The following is a 20,129-nucleotide window of genomic DNA, read 5'->3' on the forward strand; positions in this document are numbered from 1 at the left end:
TTCTGTTAATCTGTTTAGACTATTTAGACAAGTGAAGCCAGAGCTAGACCAAGGACTTCTGTGATGTCTGTGCAGGCTAGAAGGACTCCTTCCCCACAGTTTCAGGAACACAACGATTAGCCACCATCTGCAGGCCTGTGACACAGTTCTGCTTACGAACACGAACACGACGGGCCAGACAGAAATCTCCTTCCTGTTTCTGAGCAGCATCCAATAACGATCGAGTGCGGCTACGCGTGTGCACGACAAACGGAACATGGCAAAGGGATGGATCGTCACCCGATGAGGCCCGATGAAGAGTCTCATGGAACTCAAACACATGACAGAGCAGTGAAGGCCTCTGCCGCCCGGCCTTCTTGCCTTTTCTGCGCGCAGCTGCACGCCCGCACCTCCTTGCTAGCGAGAGAGCACATGCTTGCCTTCCTGGAGCCAGGCACTCTGCCACTTAATCTACAGGCAAAGGCTGAAGTTCTTTTGAAATAGTTTAATTTTCTTTCGGAAGTCAGGAGAACTAGACCCGCAGAATCTGAGAAATCACACCAGTGTGCAAATAGCACATCAAGAAATGAAACAACAGGCTTTCCTCCACCGAGTAGGTTTGCTGCCTTTAGTCTCATCAATTACATGATTGAAATGGGTGCTTTCTGGGACTTACTGTTTCCATTCAGTGATTCAGGAGACGATCCTGTGCAGATGTTTTAATTGACGTTTGCAGAGCAGGTCACGTAAGTAATTTTCCTAACCTTCTTAGCTCTGACTCTCTCTCTTATTGGTGATGCCAAGGGGGATGTTCTACCCAACTCAATTAAATGGGTCAAAATCAAGGTCAATACCACACTGACGGTCACCACATCATCCCGACCAGCTGACTGCCACCACATGGCCCCATCCGTTCTCCTGAATTACCTCTAAGTATTTATGCACGCCCTCTCTCCAAGCCAACTGAGTCTGCTCATTCCTCCCGGACCATATAGAAGCAGTTCATGACTCTGGGCTACTGTTCTCCTGCCTGCCTGCATCTGTAACTCTCCTCCTCTTCCCCTGATTCACAGCCTTCCTTCAAATCCTGCCTCCTCCACGCGTTTCCCATGGTTGTTCCAGCCCTCGCTGTTCTATCGCACCTGCATTTGCAATGTTGCTTCTGAAATACGCCAGTGACTTGGTACTGGAAACATGCTTACATGGATCTGTGCTGCCCGCCTGCCATACGCCACTGGAGGAGACCTCTGCACAGCCCGTGGTAGGAACGCAACCCACCTGGATGGAGAGATGCCCACATCTCCTGTTATCAGTGATGTGACAATCTGCAAGGGCCACGGCACCTTATAAAGGGCGTGTAAGATCTGGGCAGCTGCTACGAGTAAAGGGTGAAGTTCAAGAACTCGGATTCCTTTGTCTTCTTCAACGGTACCACATGTATTGAGATACTTGGGATAAACAGCCCCTTTTTCATTATTTCTTCATTATGAGGGAGCTCATTTAAATTGAAGCAATAATCTTGATGTTGGCAGAATTATTCAGCCGAATAGTTATTGAGGTAATAACAACAATGTAACAACAGTGGTCACAAATTGAAACCAAGGCTTCTACCCAGAAGGAGTCTCAACTAACGCTAAAAGCAGCCAGCAGCCGCCGGCTCCCGCTTGGGCTGGTGGGACAGTGCGCCCTCAGGACCAGAGTGCGAGAGCAGCACCCTCTCCATCCTCTCATGCAGGCCAGGGGCGGGGGTGGGTGCGGGGCTCTGCCCTGTTCAAATGGAAGACTGCCCAGCAGGAGTGAGGCCATGGATTCTTTGTCCGAGGTCCCAGTGTCCCAACCTTGCAGCCACTGCTGGGGGCAGGTGGAGTTGGCTGTGTCTGTCCTCGGGGTTGACAGCATGCTGGGGTCTTCTTACAGAGACCTGTTTCACCTTCTTCCTGGCACTACTCTGACAGCCAGGCCCTCAAAGACTTAATTAATTGTAGTTAAGTCATAATTTCAAGTCCCCAAAACCAGCAGTCAGTACTCACTCAGTCTTCATCTTGACTTAGTAGCAACAACTGACACATGGTGGTGTACTCTCCCCAACCTGAAGCACTTGCCAGACACCACTCTCCCCAGGTTCTCTTCTCACTTCACCTACTGCCGACTCCACGGACCCGTCCCGGTGACTCAGCTCTGAGGCCTTCCCTCTCCTCCACCTCCACCCACCCGGCTGGTGGTTTTATCCAGGTTCACGGCTTTAAAATGCATCCAGAGACTATCAGCTCATCCTCATTACTCATGGATTCCATATTTTTGAATCTGCCCACTCACTAAAATTTATCTGTAGCTCCCAAATCCATACTCATGATGCTTCTGAGGTTATCTGTGGACAGGAGTGGAGTGGCGAAACTGTGCGTCGCCCAAGGTGCACACTCTCAGGTGAGGTCAAGCACGGCAACACCATGCCCACTCCTTTCGGCGCTCACACCGTCAGCAGTGTCGTCTTCACGGTCTAGTTAGCAGCACGTTTTCCACATTGCTGTGTGTTTTGTTGATTTCACGGTTTAAAGAGGCCCCCCAGTACAGTGCTGAAGTGCCGTCTAGGCTTCCTAAGCACAAGAAGGCCGGGATGTGCCTTATGGAGAAAATGCATGTTTGCCAGGTTTTGTTCAGGCATGAGACAGAGTGCTGTTGGTCACGAGTTCCATGTTAATGAGTCGACAGTATTATTAAATGTGTCATTGAGCAGCAACGCACACAAAACAAGGTCACGTGTGGATCATTTACTGACAATGCTGTGCTCCGGGGCTGGCAGGAACCTAACCCTGCCTCTCCTCCAGGGGCTCAGTAGTCAGTGTTCACCGCGACTTCACAGAACACAGCTACCACGTGCAACAAGAACTGACTATATCGTTCCAGAACGGACTTCTCTCCAGAACTCCAGACTCATATTCCAGCTGCCTCTTTGACCTTGCAAACCTCAACAAATCAGAACGCAAACCCCTGATAATATTTCTGCAACTCGCTCCTCCCAGTATCTCAGTTAAAGGTGACTGTGCCATTCCAAGTGCCCACACCCAAAATCCTTGGGATTACCCTGGATTTCTCTTTCAAGTTTTCAGAAAATCTTGATGGCACTACCTTCAAATTATGCCTTGACTCTGACAGCTTCTTACCACTTCCACTCTGCCAGCCTGTCCCTTAGAGGGGCCCCGGTACAAGTCAGCTCATGGCATGCCTTACCCGAGAACCCTCTGACGGCTTCCTGCCACCCTGAGTAAAAGCCACACTTCTGACAACGACCTGCAGCCCTGGTCTGCACATGCCCTGCTCGTCACTTGTCTGACTTTATCTGCCCTACTCCAGTCTCCGCTGACCCCCTCTCCTGCCTCAGGGCCTGTGCACCACCCTTGGAGTGCTCATCCTCCAGATGGCTGCATGGCCAGCTCCTTCATGCCTGTCAAGTGCTGACTGCATTGCCACGTCCTTCTCGAGGGCTGCCCCCATCACCGTATTAAAAACTACAACCACCTACGCAAAGCAAAGCCGCACTTGAGAATCTCTTGCCTGCTTTACTTTTTTCCAGAGTGCTCATCACCACTTAAGGTACTAATTAACATAGGTAGTTGTTTGCTTCTCATCTGCCTCCCTCCCACTCAGATGTAAGTTCCTTGAGGGTGGGACTTTTATCTGCTTGTTTTCCTTCTACTGATGTGTCCCCTGTGCCTAGAACAGAGGGCACTAAATGAATAGTTCTTGAATGGGTGAATAATGCAGCACTTACTGTGCATTATTCAATGTAGCTGTTTTCCCTCTGTCTTTCACGGTGATACTGTGAGCATTTTGAGGTCAGAGACTCTGTCTTACTCATATTTGTATTCCTGACACGAAACCACTGTGCACAGCACATAACAGGAATTCACTAAGTGCAGGCTGAGCGAATAGACGGGGAGGAGAGAAAGAAAAAATTGCTACCTTTCTGAACCTTGGGGCTTTTATTCAATTAAGCAGATGTGTGAAGATGGATAAGACATAGTCCCTGCTCTAGAAAACCCACAGAGAGGCTGAGAAGAGACACAAATAAATATGGACAATGAAATCAGAGCCATGATGAGAAAAGGGGCAGGAAAAGAAGCAGGATGGTAAAGGAGAGCATGGGTGTTGGGAAAGCATTCAGAAGTGGGTAACATGTAAGCAGGGCTTTGATGGCTGAATAGGAGTTTTCCGTGTGAGGAATCACAGCTGACTGCCCGAGGTGTGACCACATAGACACAAAATCCCAAAGTGGCCCCTTCCTTGTTCTAAAAGGTCTTCCCGGAGTCTCAGTGCTCAAACACGAAGAAACAGAATGGCTATATTCTTACAATCCCCCTCTTCCCTCTCCACGCTCACAGTAAACTTGATATCTGATAAGAGAATTACCAGATGGCTCCACTAGCCTGCATTTAGGGTAGTGAGAACAAGGGCCACATCTAAACATTGCACCCAGTTCCCAGACTCATCAGCGTCTGACACCTAAACAGAACCAGACCAAACGAAGGCAGCCGCTGAGAAACCCAGAGAAACTGCCGGTCCGTGGGTTCTGCCAAGATGCAAAGAAGCAAAAATCAATTTGGAAACTACTAGAGCTTTCCAACATCAGAGCCAAATACGAGAACAGCGTGATGCACACGTGAATATGGGCATTCTTTGTCAGAACATTAAATTATAGCCCCAGAGTCAAGGTCCCAAAAGGGGGCACTGGGCAGCCACCGCACCTTCCACAGCCTGTCGGCCCAGAGTGACCGATTTGCTGAAGAAGCAGAACCACGCTGGCCAGGGCCCTGGACCCCATGACCTCATACACCGTCCCATTTCCTAACGTCTGTGGTTGGAACAGGCTTTCTTCCTCCCCATCTTTTAAGAGAAATGAGAAGAAGCTTGGACTATTCATTTTTATTCGCTGCTTGCCTGACGGCTTGGACTCTTTCAGCTGGAGAAATTCCAAACACACACACACACACACCACACTCACATTTCTGTCCACTGTCCCTCGCCTCCTGCCCCGGACATACGTGTGCATTTACACGTGTGATGCAGCCACAATTCAAGTGTCCCCGACGGGGCCAAGCCTAAGCCTAAGCATCATTTTAGTCTCCTAGCACAGAGATGGCTCGCCATGGCATTATTTCCATCATAGCCTGTGCTGGCCTCTTAGGCAGATCAGAACCACCTCTTCTTCTCTGTCTGGTGGGTACACACAACCCAGGGAACGACCCTCACCTGTGACAGTCAGGAGCTAAGCAGCGTGGGGTGCACCCTCTCATCCCTGCCACGTTTCCACCATCTTTCTCTCTGCCTTCTAAACCTCCTCATCTCCTGTTACCCTCAGCCTGCTCTTTTCTCCTCTCCTTTGAGGTCCTTTAAAAATGCAGCAGCTGTGACATAACAGCCATTGCTACACAAACACTTGTAAGGCTGTGCTGTGGAGTTTCCCACAATGCTTTGGGGCCCCGGGCCCATTTGGTGTGAGACCTGCTTTCCTCCGCCTCCCCAGGAAAGTGGTGTGGTTCTACCCAAAGACAAACAGGAATGACTCTGGCCGTGTAACATTCCCTCTTCTCTTCCAGGGCAGGCTTCCTGTTCTCATTACGAAAGACCATCATGGTTTGCAAGACAAAAATTCAGCCCTAACCTCCGTTTTCTAAAAGTCTCTTCCAACCTCAGTTTTGACCCTGTTCTCAGACATACCTAGCCTGTACCCTCTCCCTGGGCTTTCCCCCCACTCAGGCTTCTGCAACAGCTGATGCTTTTACCTGGAACTTTCCGTCCCTTAAATTTCCATGGCCGGCTGCCTCAGTCTCCTCCCTGACCCCTTAACCCAGTCCCACCCCTCTGCGCCCTTGTTACTCTAGCACATGCCCCCTCCATTTCATTTTCTTTTGCTTGCCGCACTTATCATGATCTGAAATGACCCTGTTGTTTTATTTGTTTCTTTGTTGAATGTCTGTTGCTCCCAACTCAAATGTAAGCTCCGTGAGGGCGGGCACCCTGTCTGTCCTATTCACTGCCGCCGCCCGGGGCCTCGAGCAGCGATCTGGTTCACATACATGCGCCGCATGGATGCAGACATGCATGTAAATGAAAGGCCCCAAACCTTCAGACTTCCAGTGGCTGCTCTCCAGGTCCCAGAAGACAGAAGGTGAATCTCGGGATCCATGTGCTCAGATCTGCCAGTAGCCTTCTTGGCATTCTCTGTGTTTGTACAAAAGTTGGGGCTTCTGATTTTAAGGAATACTTTCATTCTTGGCTTCTCCAGTACAGATCAAGACTGGCTGATTGAAGAGAGCGACTCCGTTAAGGTTTGAGCCAGAGTCCTCCTATCAACTTTTTCTTTCCAGCTGCTTCTATCTCAACACTTTAAATGCTTCATTTGTGTCTGCACCTTATTGTCATCTCAGTGTCTCACTGTAAATCATCTGAAAATGTGTGTATGTGGAACATTTCTGGTATCGGAATCTGGGAGTTCATCCAAATCAACTCCTGGCATCCAGTCAGGCCTGCGCCCAAATGAAATGGCATTTCTACCCGACTCTTACCAGGTTTCAAGGGGAATCACTTGCCTTGTAGCTCGTTCCTGTGTCTCTCTCTCTTTTTATCCTCCCTTTGAGGGACATAGAGGCAGCTGTGATCATGTGCCAGCCTTCCATGCCTAAGAAGACTAATGTAGGTGACCCGCAGGGACACACGCGCTGTCCTTACCAACGTAGCCGGGGGTCCCGCAGGCCGTGGACATCACATCTCCTTTGCCCTCCATTTTTGACAATCCAAAATCACTGATCATTATTTTGGACTCCTCATCTTGACTGTAGTACAACAGATTTTCAGGCTAGAAAGAAGAAAAAAAACAACAAACTGTGTTTAGAGCTGGTTAACGGTGGCAAACCACAAAATCTACTCACTACCCAAGAACATCCTTGACCTTCGGACACAGTAAACGCAGCAAGAAAAGCAGTCTTTAATGAAGCAGTGCCGAGGGCTCCACACAGTGGAGGGCACTTACTGGTCTTCAACAAATGTTAGTCCCTGTCCTCGTGGTAGGATTTTCCCTGCTTCAGAAAAAATCAACCCTATTGGGAGGCAATCCAGTGTAAACAACAATAGAAAAGGAGCTACTTTAAAATGGAGCTGGAGCGGCCACCCCAGAGGAGCGTCTTAGCCTCAAACCTGGTAATGTTACCAGCATGGCTGGGCCTACAGCAACACTGTTTCCAAGGAACTGTTTGCAAAGAGAGCACTAAACCAGTCATCAGGACTACTGGACTGAGAAGTAAACACAGTGTTTGGAATTAACATCACTACGTCATGTTCCCTGCACTAGCAGTGACGCCCTCCTTCTGTTGACGTAATGGCTCCCCCTCCCCTTCTCACAGATACCCCCAGTCTTTGTCCCCTATCAGAACGGTATTGGGCTCCTGCCTGAATTAATGAGAGCCGCATAGTTTGTTGGTCTCCACATAAACACTGCTGCCTCTCACTTTGAAAGGCCTTTTTATTTTTAAATTTGCATTGGAAAGCTGATGCCTCTGACTTGTGGATTCATTTCCTGGGTTAGGGGAAAGGAGAGACAAATAAAATTACTTTTGCAGGCGCTACTTTGGTTTTTTTTGAGACACTTGTCAGCAACCTTTCTCTAACCCAAGGGTCTCTCTCAGCCCTCAGTAACACCCTCCAGTTCTGGCAGATGAGCCAGCTGACACCTGCTAGTTCTGCTCCCTGGGAAGCAGAGAGATGTCATTGGGGAATGAATGGGAGCTGGAAGATCCAGCATGTTCTAGCCACGTGTCTTTAAGTACCTTGAGCTTCCACTGGCTGTGCTATAAAACATGAGTTCTGATGGCTCCTCATTTGCTTCCCTGGACAGGACACGGCAGAGCTCAGCTGTACTGTACCTGTCACCCAGCCCGGGTCTGAGCACCATCCTGTCCCCAGGAGAGCTCTGCACAGCAGTGCCCCTGCCTAGGAGGGGCAAAGGGGCCTTGTCCAGGAATCGGGGGAGACAGTGACGCCTCCTCATCTGCAGAGTGCTTTGCGTAAAATCAGGGAATCTCACGGTTCCTGGCAAAGGATGCGGGCAGGACTTCAGGAGACTGAGGGAGCTGTCACGGCCTTGGAACTCTCCCGCACTGCCAGGTTGAGAACCTGAACACATGGCACCCATGTTTTTCCTTTCTTTGGGGGGTCTACTTTTGAGGAGTTGCTCAACGACTGATGTCACTGAGGGAGATAATGGGAAGGACTGACACCTCTGCTGCCTTCCAGTTACATCCCTGCACCAGGAAAATTCTGAAGATGAACCGAGTGAAAAGTAATCATGTCCCCCATTTATACTAAACCTTAAGGGAAATGCAACAGAAGAATCTGAATTGGGGACCTCATGTGCCCATAGCATTTCATGCCTGGCTCGCCTCCCCATCCCAGCAGTGAGTGGCTTGTGGTGAATCTTCGGTTCCTAAGTATTACAGTTCAGGGACTATTCTTATGCAGAGCGACTTCTCAGCCTAGCTGTGTAGCGGGACCAGCTGTGAGGGTACCAAACGGCTGAAGATTCTGTTCTTCAGTGGATTTGAGGGTGGACCCAGGCCTCTGGATTTTAGAACTCCACGGAGGGGGCGGATTCTGAGGTGCAACCATTGCTGTGGAGAAATTCTGAGAACTGACCAAGACTCTTCTTTTGACCAAATCTTAGTCAGGCTCCCCTGACCCCTCTTCTTGACTAGACCTCGACGTTGGCCTTGTGTCCCTCCTGTCCTTGCCGGGCCTGCACAGCCCAGTCTTTGCAAGAATTGTGCCAAGTCAGTTTAGAGGGAATCCCTCAGTCTTGATATCTGGTCAACTTCTTCATCCACTATCTTTGATGTTGTTAAAAAAAAAAATCAGCCCTGGCTGGTGTGGCTCAGTGGACTGACTTCCAGGCCTGAGAACCAAAGAGTCGCTGGTTCAATTCCCAGTCAGGGCACATGCCTGGGTTGTGAGCCAGGTCCCTAGTAGGGGGCACATGAGAGGCAACCACACATTGATGTTTCCCTCTCTAAAAATAAATAAAATTAAAAAAATAAAAGATATTTTAACTCAAGAAAAATTCAGACACTTGTTAAAGTCTTTAGGAAGACTGTACTCAGGGCGAATACTGCAGTGGGGTTTGCAGTAGGGGAAAGAGACTTGCCTCAACTCTGAATAAGGATAAGTGGAGATTTATAGCCAAGGAACAGGGTAGGGAGTCAGGGGACAAAAAAATGACTAAGAGGGAACATCAAGGGTAAGGGGGATTCTGGCTACGCGGACTTGACAGGGGTTTTGCTGAAGGCGGGCCGGATGGTCAGACATGGGGGGCGGCGCAAAGGAGTCTGATCAGTCATCAAGGGTGGGGATTGCTGCTAAGTCACCAGGGTTCTTACTATGACGGAACTAAGTGGGCAGAGCCAGTGGACTCAGGAGGAGCCCACGGTTGGGGCCTCATCAAAGAGAAGGCTCCAGGGTATCTGACTCGAGTTTGGTCAAAATCTTCTTTGTCTGATTTTGTCTAAGTGTCTGCCTGCTTTTAGCAAGAATCCCCCTACCCTTAGTGATGCCTCCTCTTAGTGACTTTCCATCCATGGCTGCTTACTCTGGGCTATAAGGATCCCCCCTCCCTTGATACTCTTCCCTGTTGTGACATTGTAATACCCTCTTGCAAACAGTCTATTTTTTTTTTTAAATCCTCACCCAAGGATATGTTAGTTGATTTTAGAGAAGGGGTGAGTGGAGAGAGAGAGAGAGAATTAATGTGAGAGAGAAACATTGATCGGTTGCCTCCTGAATACACCCTGACCAAGGATCAAACCTGCAACCTTTTGGTGCACAGGCCAATGTTCCAACCAACTAAGCCACCCAGCTGGGGCTCTTTCGGCAGTCTTCCATAAAGTCTTCCTCACCACTTAACAAGGGTCGGAATAATTTTTTCTTTATCCTTTTACCCCAAATAATAACAAACAAGAAAAATGGCATTTAGCAGTCACTGTGAAATTAATTCTGTGGATGAAGCAAGAGAACAGAAGAAAATCAATGTACGCTTGCAATGAGTTTTAAAAGAAATTAAATGGGTCAATCAATAATTGAAATCAGAATAAAGCTTAGAAAATGGGGAAATGCTATAATCAAAAAGTACTTGTGGTCTGTGTTTCCTCTGACAGTTTGGGGGTTACCCTTTGGTGAGCAGTAAGGATCCATCATGGACGCAGATTTGAAGTTCATGATTCATAATCTTTCTCATCCCAGCGCGTCTGCAGCTGCACAGTCAGTGTCCGGGAGATGGCCAAAGGGCCCCGAGTCCCTTCCTAAACATTCCTCCTAGAGAAGGTTCGTCTGGGTCTCTAAAGCACTCTCTCAAAGGACAATTATCCCTAAGGAGGATTCAGTGGACTGCTCCTTCACAGTGAAGATCAATACCTTTAACAGGCTCAAGACTAGTAAAGACAGCAAGGCTTTTTGTGGGGAAGGGGTTACAGGGAAGAAAGTGGAGGAGAGGACAGGCTCAGGGATAATCTGGATGGAGCCCCAGGGGGCAGTAGGAGGGCTGTGGGCAGGGGGGTGGGCAGGGGGAGCTCTCATAATTCTGCCTGGGGTCCTTGGAGACTCGGGACTCACCTGAAAAATGAGCTTACTGTATTTTATGGCATCTTTGCAAGACAACTGATGGCCAATACCTGAGTTAGAAGGTCAATGCCAGCCCTTTAATATTCACATGACAGTGTCTGAAAAGATCTGAACCAACACTTCCTGTAAAGTTAATGTTATATATTAGCAATCATCCTCCCAATCTAATATGATGGTTCTCAGCTGGGACGACTGCACCCCCGGGGCACAGACAGTTGGCGATGCCTGGAGGCATTGTTGATTGTCACAACTCCAGGAGCGGTCCTGGAATCTGCTGGGCAGAGGCCAAGGGCGCTGCCAAACACCCTGCAGTGCACAGGACAGGCCCACCCCAAGGGACGGTCCAGGTCCATGTGTCGCTAGTGCGGGGCGGAGATGCCCCACCCTAATCTGAGGTGGCAGTGCCGGGCATTTCCTGGCTCAGTCCCTTGTTTTGAAAAAAGAACAACTGACTGTATCTAGTAGCCTCCTGGGTCAAGTGTGAAGGTGGCCAGTACCCCAAGATCATGCCTTAGTTTTAAATTAACCTCATCATCTTCTCCATTGCTCCGGCCTAGATAATATAGTTGCTTTTAATTTTTTCAGATCTTTATGAAAATTTAACATCAATTTCCTTCACATAGACCAAACTCCTTTGTACTTTGAAAAGAGATCACAAAAAGGTCCTAAAATGGCAATTTTTTCCCCCATAATTACAAGCCTGGTGGGTAAAGCTCCACAGGCTGGAGGCTGCAAGTATTTCTCCAAAAGTGTTACGTGGGAGTGAAAAATAACATCTCCCATGCAGCCAATCTGCCTTCCTATGGGGGAAGTAAACATTGCCCCTCTAGGAAACGCCATATATGCTTAGAAATTATTCCCAACAGGCTCAGGCAACCAGCCCACCACACCTCATCTCTGTAGTCGCCACACTAACTTGTCCAGAGACGGCTGCCCGCTGTGTGCTGGAAGCACAGCACGGGTGATGGCGAGGGCTAAGAGAGCAGAGGAGGCACTGCTGACTGGCACAGAAGTGCCAGCTAGGTCGTCCTGTCTCCTGAGCCCTTACCTTGCCCTCTGAAGGGTCTCCAGGACATAAGATTAGCTAATTGTGCTCACAGCCCATGTCACCCGTCAAGAAGCCTCCAAAGGGTGAAGAGTAAGGACTTAATCAACATTCCCAAATACCCTCATCTGGTAGTTTTTCAAGAGTGGTCCTTCTCAAGCCAACATCAGCCTCCACTGTAATGCCCCGTGTAAGTGCAAGTCCTCAGGCCGCAGGGCAGACCTACAAAATCAGAACTTCCGGGGTGGGGCCAGTGATCTGTGTTTTTCCAAGCCCTGCAGAGGATTCTGATATAGACTAGCACTCGGGAGCCACTGCCCTGGTCAGTGGGAAGCGGTAACGTGGAGAGAAGAGGACTTCTCAGCGAGTCCTTCTGAAAGGAGAGCTGCACCCACTGTGCGCCCAGACTCCCAGTACCAGAAAACGGGAGATGCCCAAACTCCCTTCTCACTCATCTTTAAGGTTTATTCTCTCAGTTGGTTTAGATCTCCACGGTCATGTATACAGCTTCAATACAACGTGACCCCCATGTTCGTGATAGGAACAGCAGGTATGCATGCTGGGGGGGAATTTCTACCTTGACTGGCGCAGTGAGCTGTGGGGGCTGGACCTGGAACTGCTGTAGAATGAAGCCACAGTACAGCCTTGGGTCAGCAATGCCAACTGTACTGCTCCCCAAACTGCTACACTTGATATCTACCCTTTGGTAGCGACATAGACCCAGGGAGAGATACATTTCCAAGGTGCCCAAATATGGCCCAGATTCTTCAATGCTATTGAGAGAAGGGCAAGCATGCCCTTCACAAGGAAAAGAAAAGTAAGGAATCACAGGATATTGCAGAAGCCTGTAATTGTCGTTCATTTAAGCTATCTTTCCTGATAACCTTCCATCGCTCTTCTCTGTCATCTCCTGCCCTCTACCCTCTCTCTCCTTTTTTTTAAAATACAGCCTGATGTGCTGAAACACAGCTGGAATAAGGAGAAGACCAAAGAACGGTAATGGAAAAAGGGTTTTTGTGGTCTCAAACAAAATTACGTTTTAGATAGGCTTGAATCAATACAAAACCTACCTCTTGGGGGCCCTTTGGCTGCATAATGATTATAAAATCTCCCAGACAACGGCCAGCCCCATTAATCTTCATCTTCTTTCAGCTACTTCGGAGTCCCAAAGACCCGGACCACTCCAGTACACAAACACCCACCATTCATTCCACCCATATCTACATCAAGGCAACCCCATCCCGCCCCTGGAGCCAGTCCTCTGGGACAGGTGCATTATGGGTGGGAGAGCAGCTGGAGGATGTTGCTAAGTGACAGCCTCACCTTGAGGTCCCTGTGCACAATGCCCATTCTATGGAGATAGTAGACCGCATCCAAGACCTGGCGGATCAGAGTGCTCGCGTCCTTCTCTGTGTAAAATCCCTTCTCCACTATCCGATCAAACAGCTCTCCACCAGATACGCTGTTAAAAAGAAAAAAAGAACAAATTAGAAGTTTTAGAGTTGTTGAATTGTTTAGGGAAAACCAACAATAAGGGCTTCCAATGTGATAAAAGACCAAAGTTTTATTTCAAATATTAATCCATTTTCTGAGTTAGATTTTGCCCCACCTGTTCCCCAGAAGCTCTGCTAGGGAAGTGTTTCTATGTCATGGTGGTACAAATGTCTGGAATTAAAATAAAGGAACTAAAAATAAGCCTGGACCCAGAGACTACAGCCAGACTTGACAGGTGTCTTCTGGCCTCTGCCTCGTTGCTTCTGTGACAATGTAAAGTCAGCATCATTAGATATAGGGACAGGATGCTGGCTAAGATGTCTCCTCCACACAAGAGACTTCCTAAAGGGCCCAGGGTGGGGGTACTGTGGGCAAAGCATTGAGCAGCCAACAGGATGTCCAGGGGGTTGACTGAGTTAGGCTCCTAATACGCTGTGAGCACGGGCATTCCTTGAGTCTTTAAACCTCAGTCTTTATCTGTAAAGTGAGGGGCTTAGTGTATTTTGCTGTGAATTATGCACACCCATGTTTCTGACCCAAACTTTCAGAAAATATCTTTCATTTTAATTTTTTAATTCCATTTTTATTCATTTATATTTAGATACTTGTTTTTTGTATTGTAAAGGAATTTTAGCATTTTTTTTGAACATACTATGGTACAAGAAATTTTATGTAACAAATAATTACAAAACACAAGAACAGACACAAGGTATTTCAGGTACTATCCATGTATGATGAGCATCTTATTTTTCCCTCAAGAATTTGGGCAAAAAGTACACATTATACATGGCAAAATATGGTAATCCAGAGGTCAGTCAACCATTTCCCACAGAGGTTAGATGGATGGTCTTGGAGGCATCAGGACCTGAAAGCTACATGCAATTTAAAAAAATAAAGGGGATTTTCAGTCAAGATGGAGGCAGAGGTAGGCACATTTGCCTCCTCGCCCAATCACAAGAAGAATCACAACTAACCTCAAAACAAAAAACACCCAGGACTGCCAGAAAATAGAACTGTAAGGAATTCCAACAATTAAGGATTTAAAGAAGCCACATTCATCCAGTGGGTGGGGGGCGGAGACGGGAGCCAGGGAGAGAGGATGCAGTGTGGGGAGGAGAGGCAGTGGTGGTGGAACAGCAGTTCCCACATTCACGTGTGGTGGCTAAAAATCAGGAAGGATACCTTGAGAGCAAGCAATCCCAGCCCCAGGCCAGACTGTGCAGCCCAGGTTTCCAGCTCCAGGAAGGTAAAGCCTCACGACTTCTGGCTGTAAAAACCAGTGGGGGTTGGGGCAGCAGAAGAAATTGCTGGTTTCTCAGGAGAGTCTGTTTAAGGGCCTACACGGTCCTAGAACATACACAAACCCACCCGCTCTGGGAATCATCACCAGGGCAGCAACAAGAGGGGCGCCACTTGCATATGGGGAGTGGGTGAAGTGCCTGGAAATGGGGTGAGTGCCAGGCAAGCTTCCAGAGGCCAGGCAGCAGCACTGCCCCCTCTCTGACCCCTCCCCCCACATGGTGCCACAAAGCGGTGAAGTGGGTTGCCCTGCCCTGGTGAATACCTAAGGCTCCGCCCCTTACAACTTAACTGCTGCACTAAAACAGGGAGTCAAAGCAGCTCTAACAAACACAGGGAGGCTGCCAAGTTGGGGAGACAAAGAAATATGGCCCAAATGAAAGAACAGAACCAAACCCTAGAAAAGGAACTAAGCAAAGGAGAGATAGCCAACTTATCAGATGCAGCGTTCAAAACACTGCTGATAAGGATGCTCAGAGAGCTCATTGAGTACTACAAAACCATAAGGGAAGACATGAAGGTTACACTAAGTGAAATAAAGACAAATCCACAGGGAACCAATAGCAAAGGGAAGGAAGCCAGGATTCAAATCAATGATTTGGAACATAAGGAAGAAATAAACATTTACCCAGAACAGAATGAAGAAACAAGAATTTAAAAAATAAATGAGGAGCCCTGGCTGGTGTAGCTCAGTGGATTGAGCACGGGCCTGCAAACCAAAAGGTCACTGGTTCGATTCCCAGTCAGGGCACATGCCTGGGTTGCCAACCAGGCTCCCAGTAGGGGGTGCTTGAGAGGCAACCACATATTGATGTTTCTTTCCCTCTTGTTCTCCCTCCCCCACTCTGTCTGTAAATATAAAATATTTTTTTAAAAAATGAGGAGAGTAGAAGACGACTCTGGGACATCTCCAAAAGTGCCACATCTGAATCACAGGGATGCCAGAAGGAGAGGAGGAAGAGCAAGAAAATGAAATTGAAAACTTATTTGAAAAAACAATAAAGAAAACTTGGCAAAGGAAATAGACATACAAGTCCAGGAAGCTCAGAGTCACAACCAAGTTGGACCCAAGGAGGACCACACCAAAACACATCATAAAATGCCAACTGTTAAAGATAAACAGAGAATCTTCAAAGCAGCAAGAGAAAACAAGTTAGTTACCTACAGAAGAATTCCCATAAGACTGTTAGTTGATTTCTCAAAAGGAACTTTGCAGGCAGGCAAGAAGGGACTGGCAAGAAGTATTCAAAGTGATGAAAAGCAAGGACCTACAACCTAGATTACTCTATCCAGGAAAGCTATCATTTAGAATGGAAGGGCAGATAAAGTGATTCCCAGATGAAGTAAAGTTAAAGGGATTCACCATCGCCAAGCCATTATTACATGAAATGTTAAAGGGGCTTATTTAAGATAAAAAGAAGATCAAAATTATAAACATTAACATGACAACAAAGTCACAACTATCGACAATTAAATCTAAAAAACAAAAACAAATATAAATTAAGCAAACAGCCAGAACAGGAACACAATCATAGGCATGAAGATCATTCGGAGAGTTATCAGCTGGGAGGAGGAAGGGGAAGAATGGTGGAAAAGGTACAGGGAATAAGAAGTAAAAATGGTAGGTACAAAATAGACAGGGGGAGGTTAAGAATAGTATAGGAAATGGAGAAGCCAAAGAACTTACATGTACGACCCATGGACATGAACTAAGGGGGTGGGAGGAATGCTGGAGGGAAGGGTGGTATTGAGTGGAGAGGGGCAAAGGGGGGAAAACTGGGACAACTGTAATAGCATAATCAATAAAATATACTTAAAGAAACACCAAAACCAATACTGTATTACATTGCATTGTTTTGGGTTTTGGTGACAATATTTAATTTGTTTTGAATTTCCAATTGCATTAATTTTTTTGTCATAATTATCAAAAAGAGGCATGGACAAAGAAAGGCCTTTTTGGAAAAGGTCAGACAGCCTGGTGAATAGTCTCCACAGACCCTTTCATTTTGATACTTGATACTACTCTGAGTTTAACAAAGTAACAGAACTGTACAACTCCCAATAGAAACAAGTGAACTAACAAGGTAGGTCTCCAAGTCTTAGAATATACTTCTCTAAGAAAACAGTGCTTATTTCAAATAACTAGGCCATTGTGGAAATTAGCTTCAAGGGATATATTAACAGTATTTTTTTTCTACAAAAAAGAAACAAATTTTCCAAAAACAAAATGAAAAAGATTTAGTAAAATATTAAAAACATAAAACAGTTTCATAAACTTTTACAGCTTTAACGGAGTAACAGGTGTGCTCTGGCAGTAACACCCACACGTTCACAAACTCAGGCTATGATTGTTTTCTGCAGGTCATGGCAATTAGCGCCCGATAACTAAACCACTGATCATTTCTTGTCATAAAGCCAATAAGGAAAATACAGTCGCTGCTATGAAAGACCTATGTGTTGCCTACATGTCATTCCAAGCAATATTGCACTTGGATAATGTCTTGTTTCCAAAGCAAACTGAGCAATCTAGATAAGAAAGGAAGGATGCTTAGGAGAAATAAAAAGCAATTCAAAGACTGAAAAGAAATCGGAACAACTGGGCAGAGATGACATTTTGATGACCACGTTTTGATGATCCCTCTTTAGGTAAACAAAATCCCAAAGCTTCCCCTCTCAGCAACTGACACCAAGTTCTCGCCAGTCTTCATTTTTTAGAACCTTCTTCCAATGAGTTTCAATGTCTGAAACTCGGCAGAGCTGGAGGAAGTAGGACACGAGATGTCCTGCTGCCAGCGGCTCAGTCACTTATCTGACCATTCAGTCAACGTTTACAGGGTGCCCATTTTTTGCCACCCTGTGCAGGGGTGGTGTCAATCCAGGCAGCCTTAGCTGTGAAGGAGGAAACTCTGTTTCGATTGTGACCCTCCTCATCCTCTACCATCAGCCCACCTCCCAATAATGAATGCCCGGGCTTGCCAGTGTTCCAGTGCTCCTGGCCCCTAGTCTGCCTGCTACTCACACCCTCTGCTCTGAAGGCTGCTGGAGGACCTCAGGGAGGATTGCTCACGCTTTCCCCATCCCCAACCTCTAGCCTTAGAACTGCATGACCCACACTGCCAGATCCTCTGCCTCCCTCGAAACGGATCTTTCCGGCTTCCCATTCTCTCAAAGTCCCTTCTTCTGCTATGGGATATATAAGGTGTTAACGGATTCTACTGAATAATAATAATATCTGCCCTGCAGTAGGGCAGCGATGTAGTTAAGAATTAAAGCTTCAGAGGTGAGGTGTAAGATACTGTTGTAGCATGTACTGTCACAGAGTCCCAATTGCCTGCACATTTGGTATTTCCCTTATTAACTTCAAATTGCATACGGTCTTTATTTTTCTGAACACTGCTCAGAAAGAATTTGGTTTCCTTGGAAACCAAGGCACAGGGGAAATGTTTAAAAACTTGCCAATAAAAAAATGTGATAATAGTAATAAAAATACCTTATTTTGCAAATCACTATATGCTTTTCAAAATCTCCTCAAGCATACATATCAAAGATCTGAATGTTTAAATCCCCCTACATTCATATGTTAAAACCTTAACTCCGAAAATGATGGTATTTGGAGGTGGGGGCCTTTGGGAGGCAATTAGGTTTAGAAGTCATGAGAGAGGGGCTCCCATGATGGAGTTGGTGAGTGACCTCATTGGAAGAGGAAGAGAGACCAGCGCTCTCTCTCCACTACGTGAGGACGCCATGAGAGGGTGGCTGTTCACAAGCCCGGAAGAGCCTTTAACAGACACCAAATCTGCCAGCACTTTGATCTTGGACTTCCCAGACTCCAGAACTGTGAGAAATCCACTTCCATTGTTTAAGGCACCCAGTCTCTGATACTGCGTTATGGCAACCTCAGCTAACTAGACACCCACTCATTTCAAAACCACTTGTGAACAACCAGAGTCCCAGAATCACTAATGAGAAAGTACATTTAGAACTGCGGCAGGGGGCATGTCTCATTTTTAGGCTTGGAGACCAGGTTAGGTTGGTTGGTTGGCTGCTGATCTGACAGATACGTTGCTCGCTAGTAAATGTCCTCCTATGGCAAACTTCCTATTGGCGCAGAGTTCTCCAATTCAAAAAGCAATCTATCAATTCAATGCAATTCCTATCAATTTTCCAATGATGTATTTCACAGAACTAGAACAAATGTTTCAAAAATTTATATGGGACCACAGAAGGCCCCACATGGCAACAATGATTCCGAGAAAGAAGAACAAACTCGGAGGAATCACGTTACCTAATATCAGACTATACCACAAGGCCATAGTAATTAAAATAGCATGGTGCTGGCACAAAAACAGACACAGATCAATGGAACAGGATAGGGAGCCCAGAAATAAACCCACACCTTTATAGTTAATTAATATTTGACAGAGGAAGCAAGTACCTACAATGGGCTAAAGACAGTCTATTCAATAAACGGTGCTGGGAAAATTGGACAGATACTTGCACAAAAATGAAACTAGACCACCTTCTTACACCACACAGAAGAATAAATTCAAAATGGACCAAAGACTTAAATGTTAGACCTGAAATCACAAAAATCCTAGAGGAAAACATAGGCAGCAAAATCTCGGACATTGCTTGTAGCAGTTTTTTATTGGATACATCTCCCCAGGTAAGGGAAACAAAAGGAAAAATAAACAAATGGGACTATATCAAACTAAAAAGTTTTTGCACAGCAAAGGAAAACTTCAACAAAATAAAAAGACAACCACAGAATGGGGGAACATATTTGCTGATACATCTGATAAGGGGTTAATATCCAAAATTTACAAAGTACTTACAAAACTCAGCACCAAAAAAACAAACAACCCAATTAAAAAATGGGTGAAGGACCTGAATGGACACTTCTCTAAAGAGGACATACAGATGGCTAGTAGACATATGGCTAATAAGTCTACTAGATGGCTAGTAGAAAAGATGCTCAACATCATCAGAGAAATGCAAATTAAAACCACAATGAGACACCATCTCACACCTGTCAGCATGGCTATCATCAATAAATCAACAAACAACAAGTGGTGGTGAGGATGTGGAGAAAGGGTGACCCTTTTGCTCTGTTGGTGGGAATGCAGACTGGTGCAGCCATGGTGGAAAGCGGTATGGAGATACCTCAAAAAATTAAAAAATGGATCTGCCTTTTGATCCAGCGATCTCACTTCTTGGAATTTATCCAAAGGAACCCAAAACACTAATTCAAAAGAACATAAGCACCCCTACGTTCATTGCAGCATTATTTACAATTGCCAAGATATGGAAGCAGCCCAAGTTCCATCAGTAGATGAGTGGATAAAACAACTATGGGACATTTACACAATGGAATTCTACTGGGCTGTAAAAAAAGAAGATAATTTTACCCTTTGCAACGGTATGGATGGACATGGAGAACATTATGCTAAGTGAAATAAGCCAGTCAGAGAAAGACAAACACCATATGATTTCACTCCTATGTGGAATCTAATGAACAAACTGAACTAACAAGTAAAACAGAGACAGACTCATAGATGGAGAACAGATGACCGCTAGTGTGGGGCTGGTGGAGGGAGGAGATCAAGCAAAAAGGAAAAAGGACTCATGGACATGGATAGCAGGGTGGTGATTG

The 20,129-nt window shown here is 46.4% G+C and overlaps 1 protein-coding gene across 5 annotated transcripts in view; it reads right to left on the bottom strand.

Moving 5' to 3' along the window:
- Positions 1–20,129, bottom strand: part of CAMK1D (calcium/calmodulin dependent protein kinase ID) — a 456,788-nt gene that overhangs the window by 46,307 nt on the left and 390,352 nt on the right. For all 5 annotated transcript variants that reach the window (XM_053922113.2, XM_045186220.2, XM_024580282.3 and 2 more), the window contains exons 4-5: positions 13,007–13,145; positions 6,706–6,832 (exon numbers count right to left, since the gene is read on the bottom strand). In XM_053922113.2, the coding sequence (XP_053778088.1) occupies positions 6,706–6,832; positions 13,007–13,145 (266 nt within the window). The remainder of the gene's footprint in view (positions 1–6,705; positions 6,833–13,006; positions 13,146–20,129) is intronic.

Source organism: Desmodus rotundus, chromosome 4 (assembly GCF_022682495.2).
Source record: "Desmodus rotundus isolate HL8 chromosome 4, HLdesRot8A.1, whole genome shotgun sequence".
Taxonomy (NCBI): domain Eukaryota; kingdom Metazoa; phylum Chordata; class Mammalia; order Chiroptera; family Phyllostomidae; genus Desmodus; species Desmodus rotundus.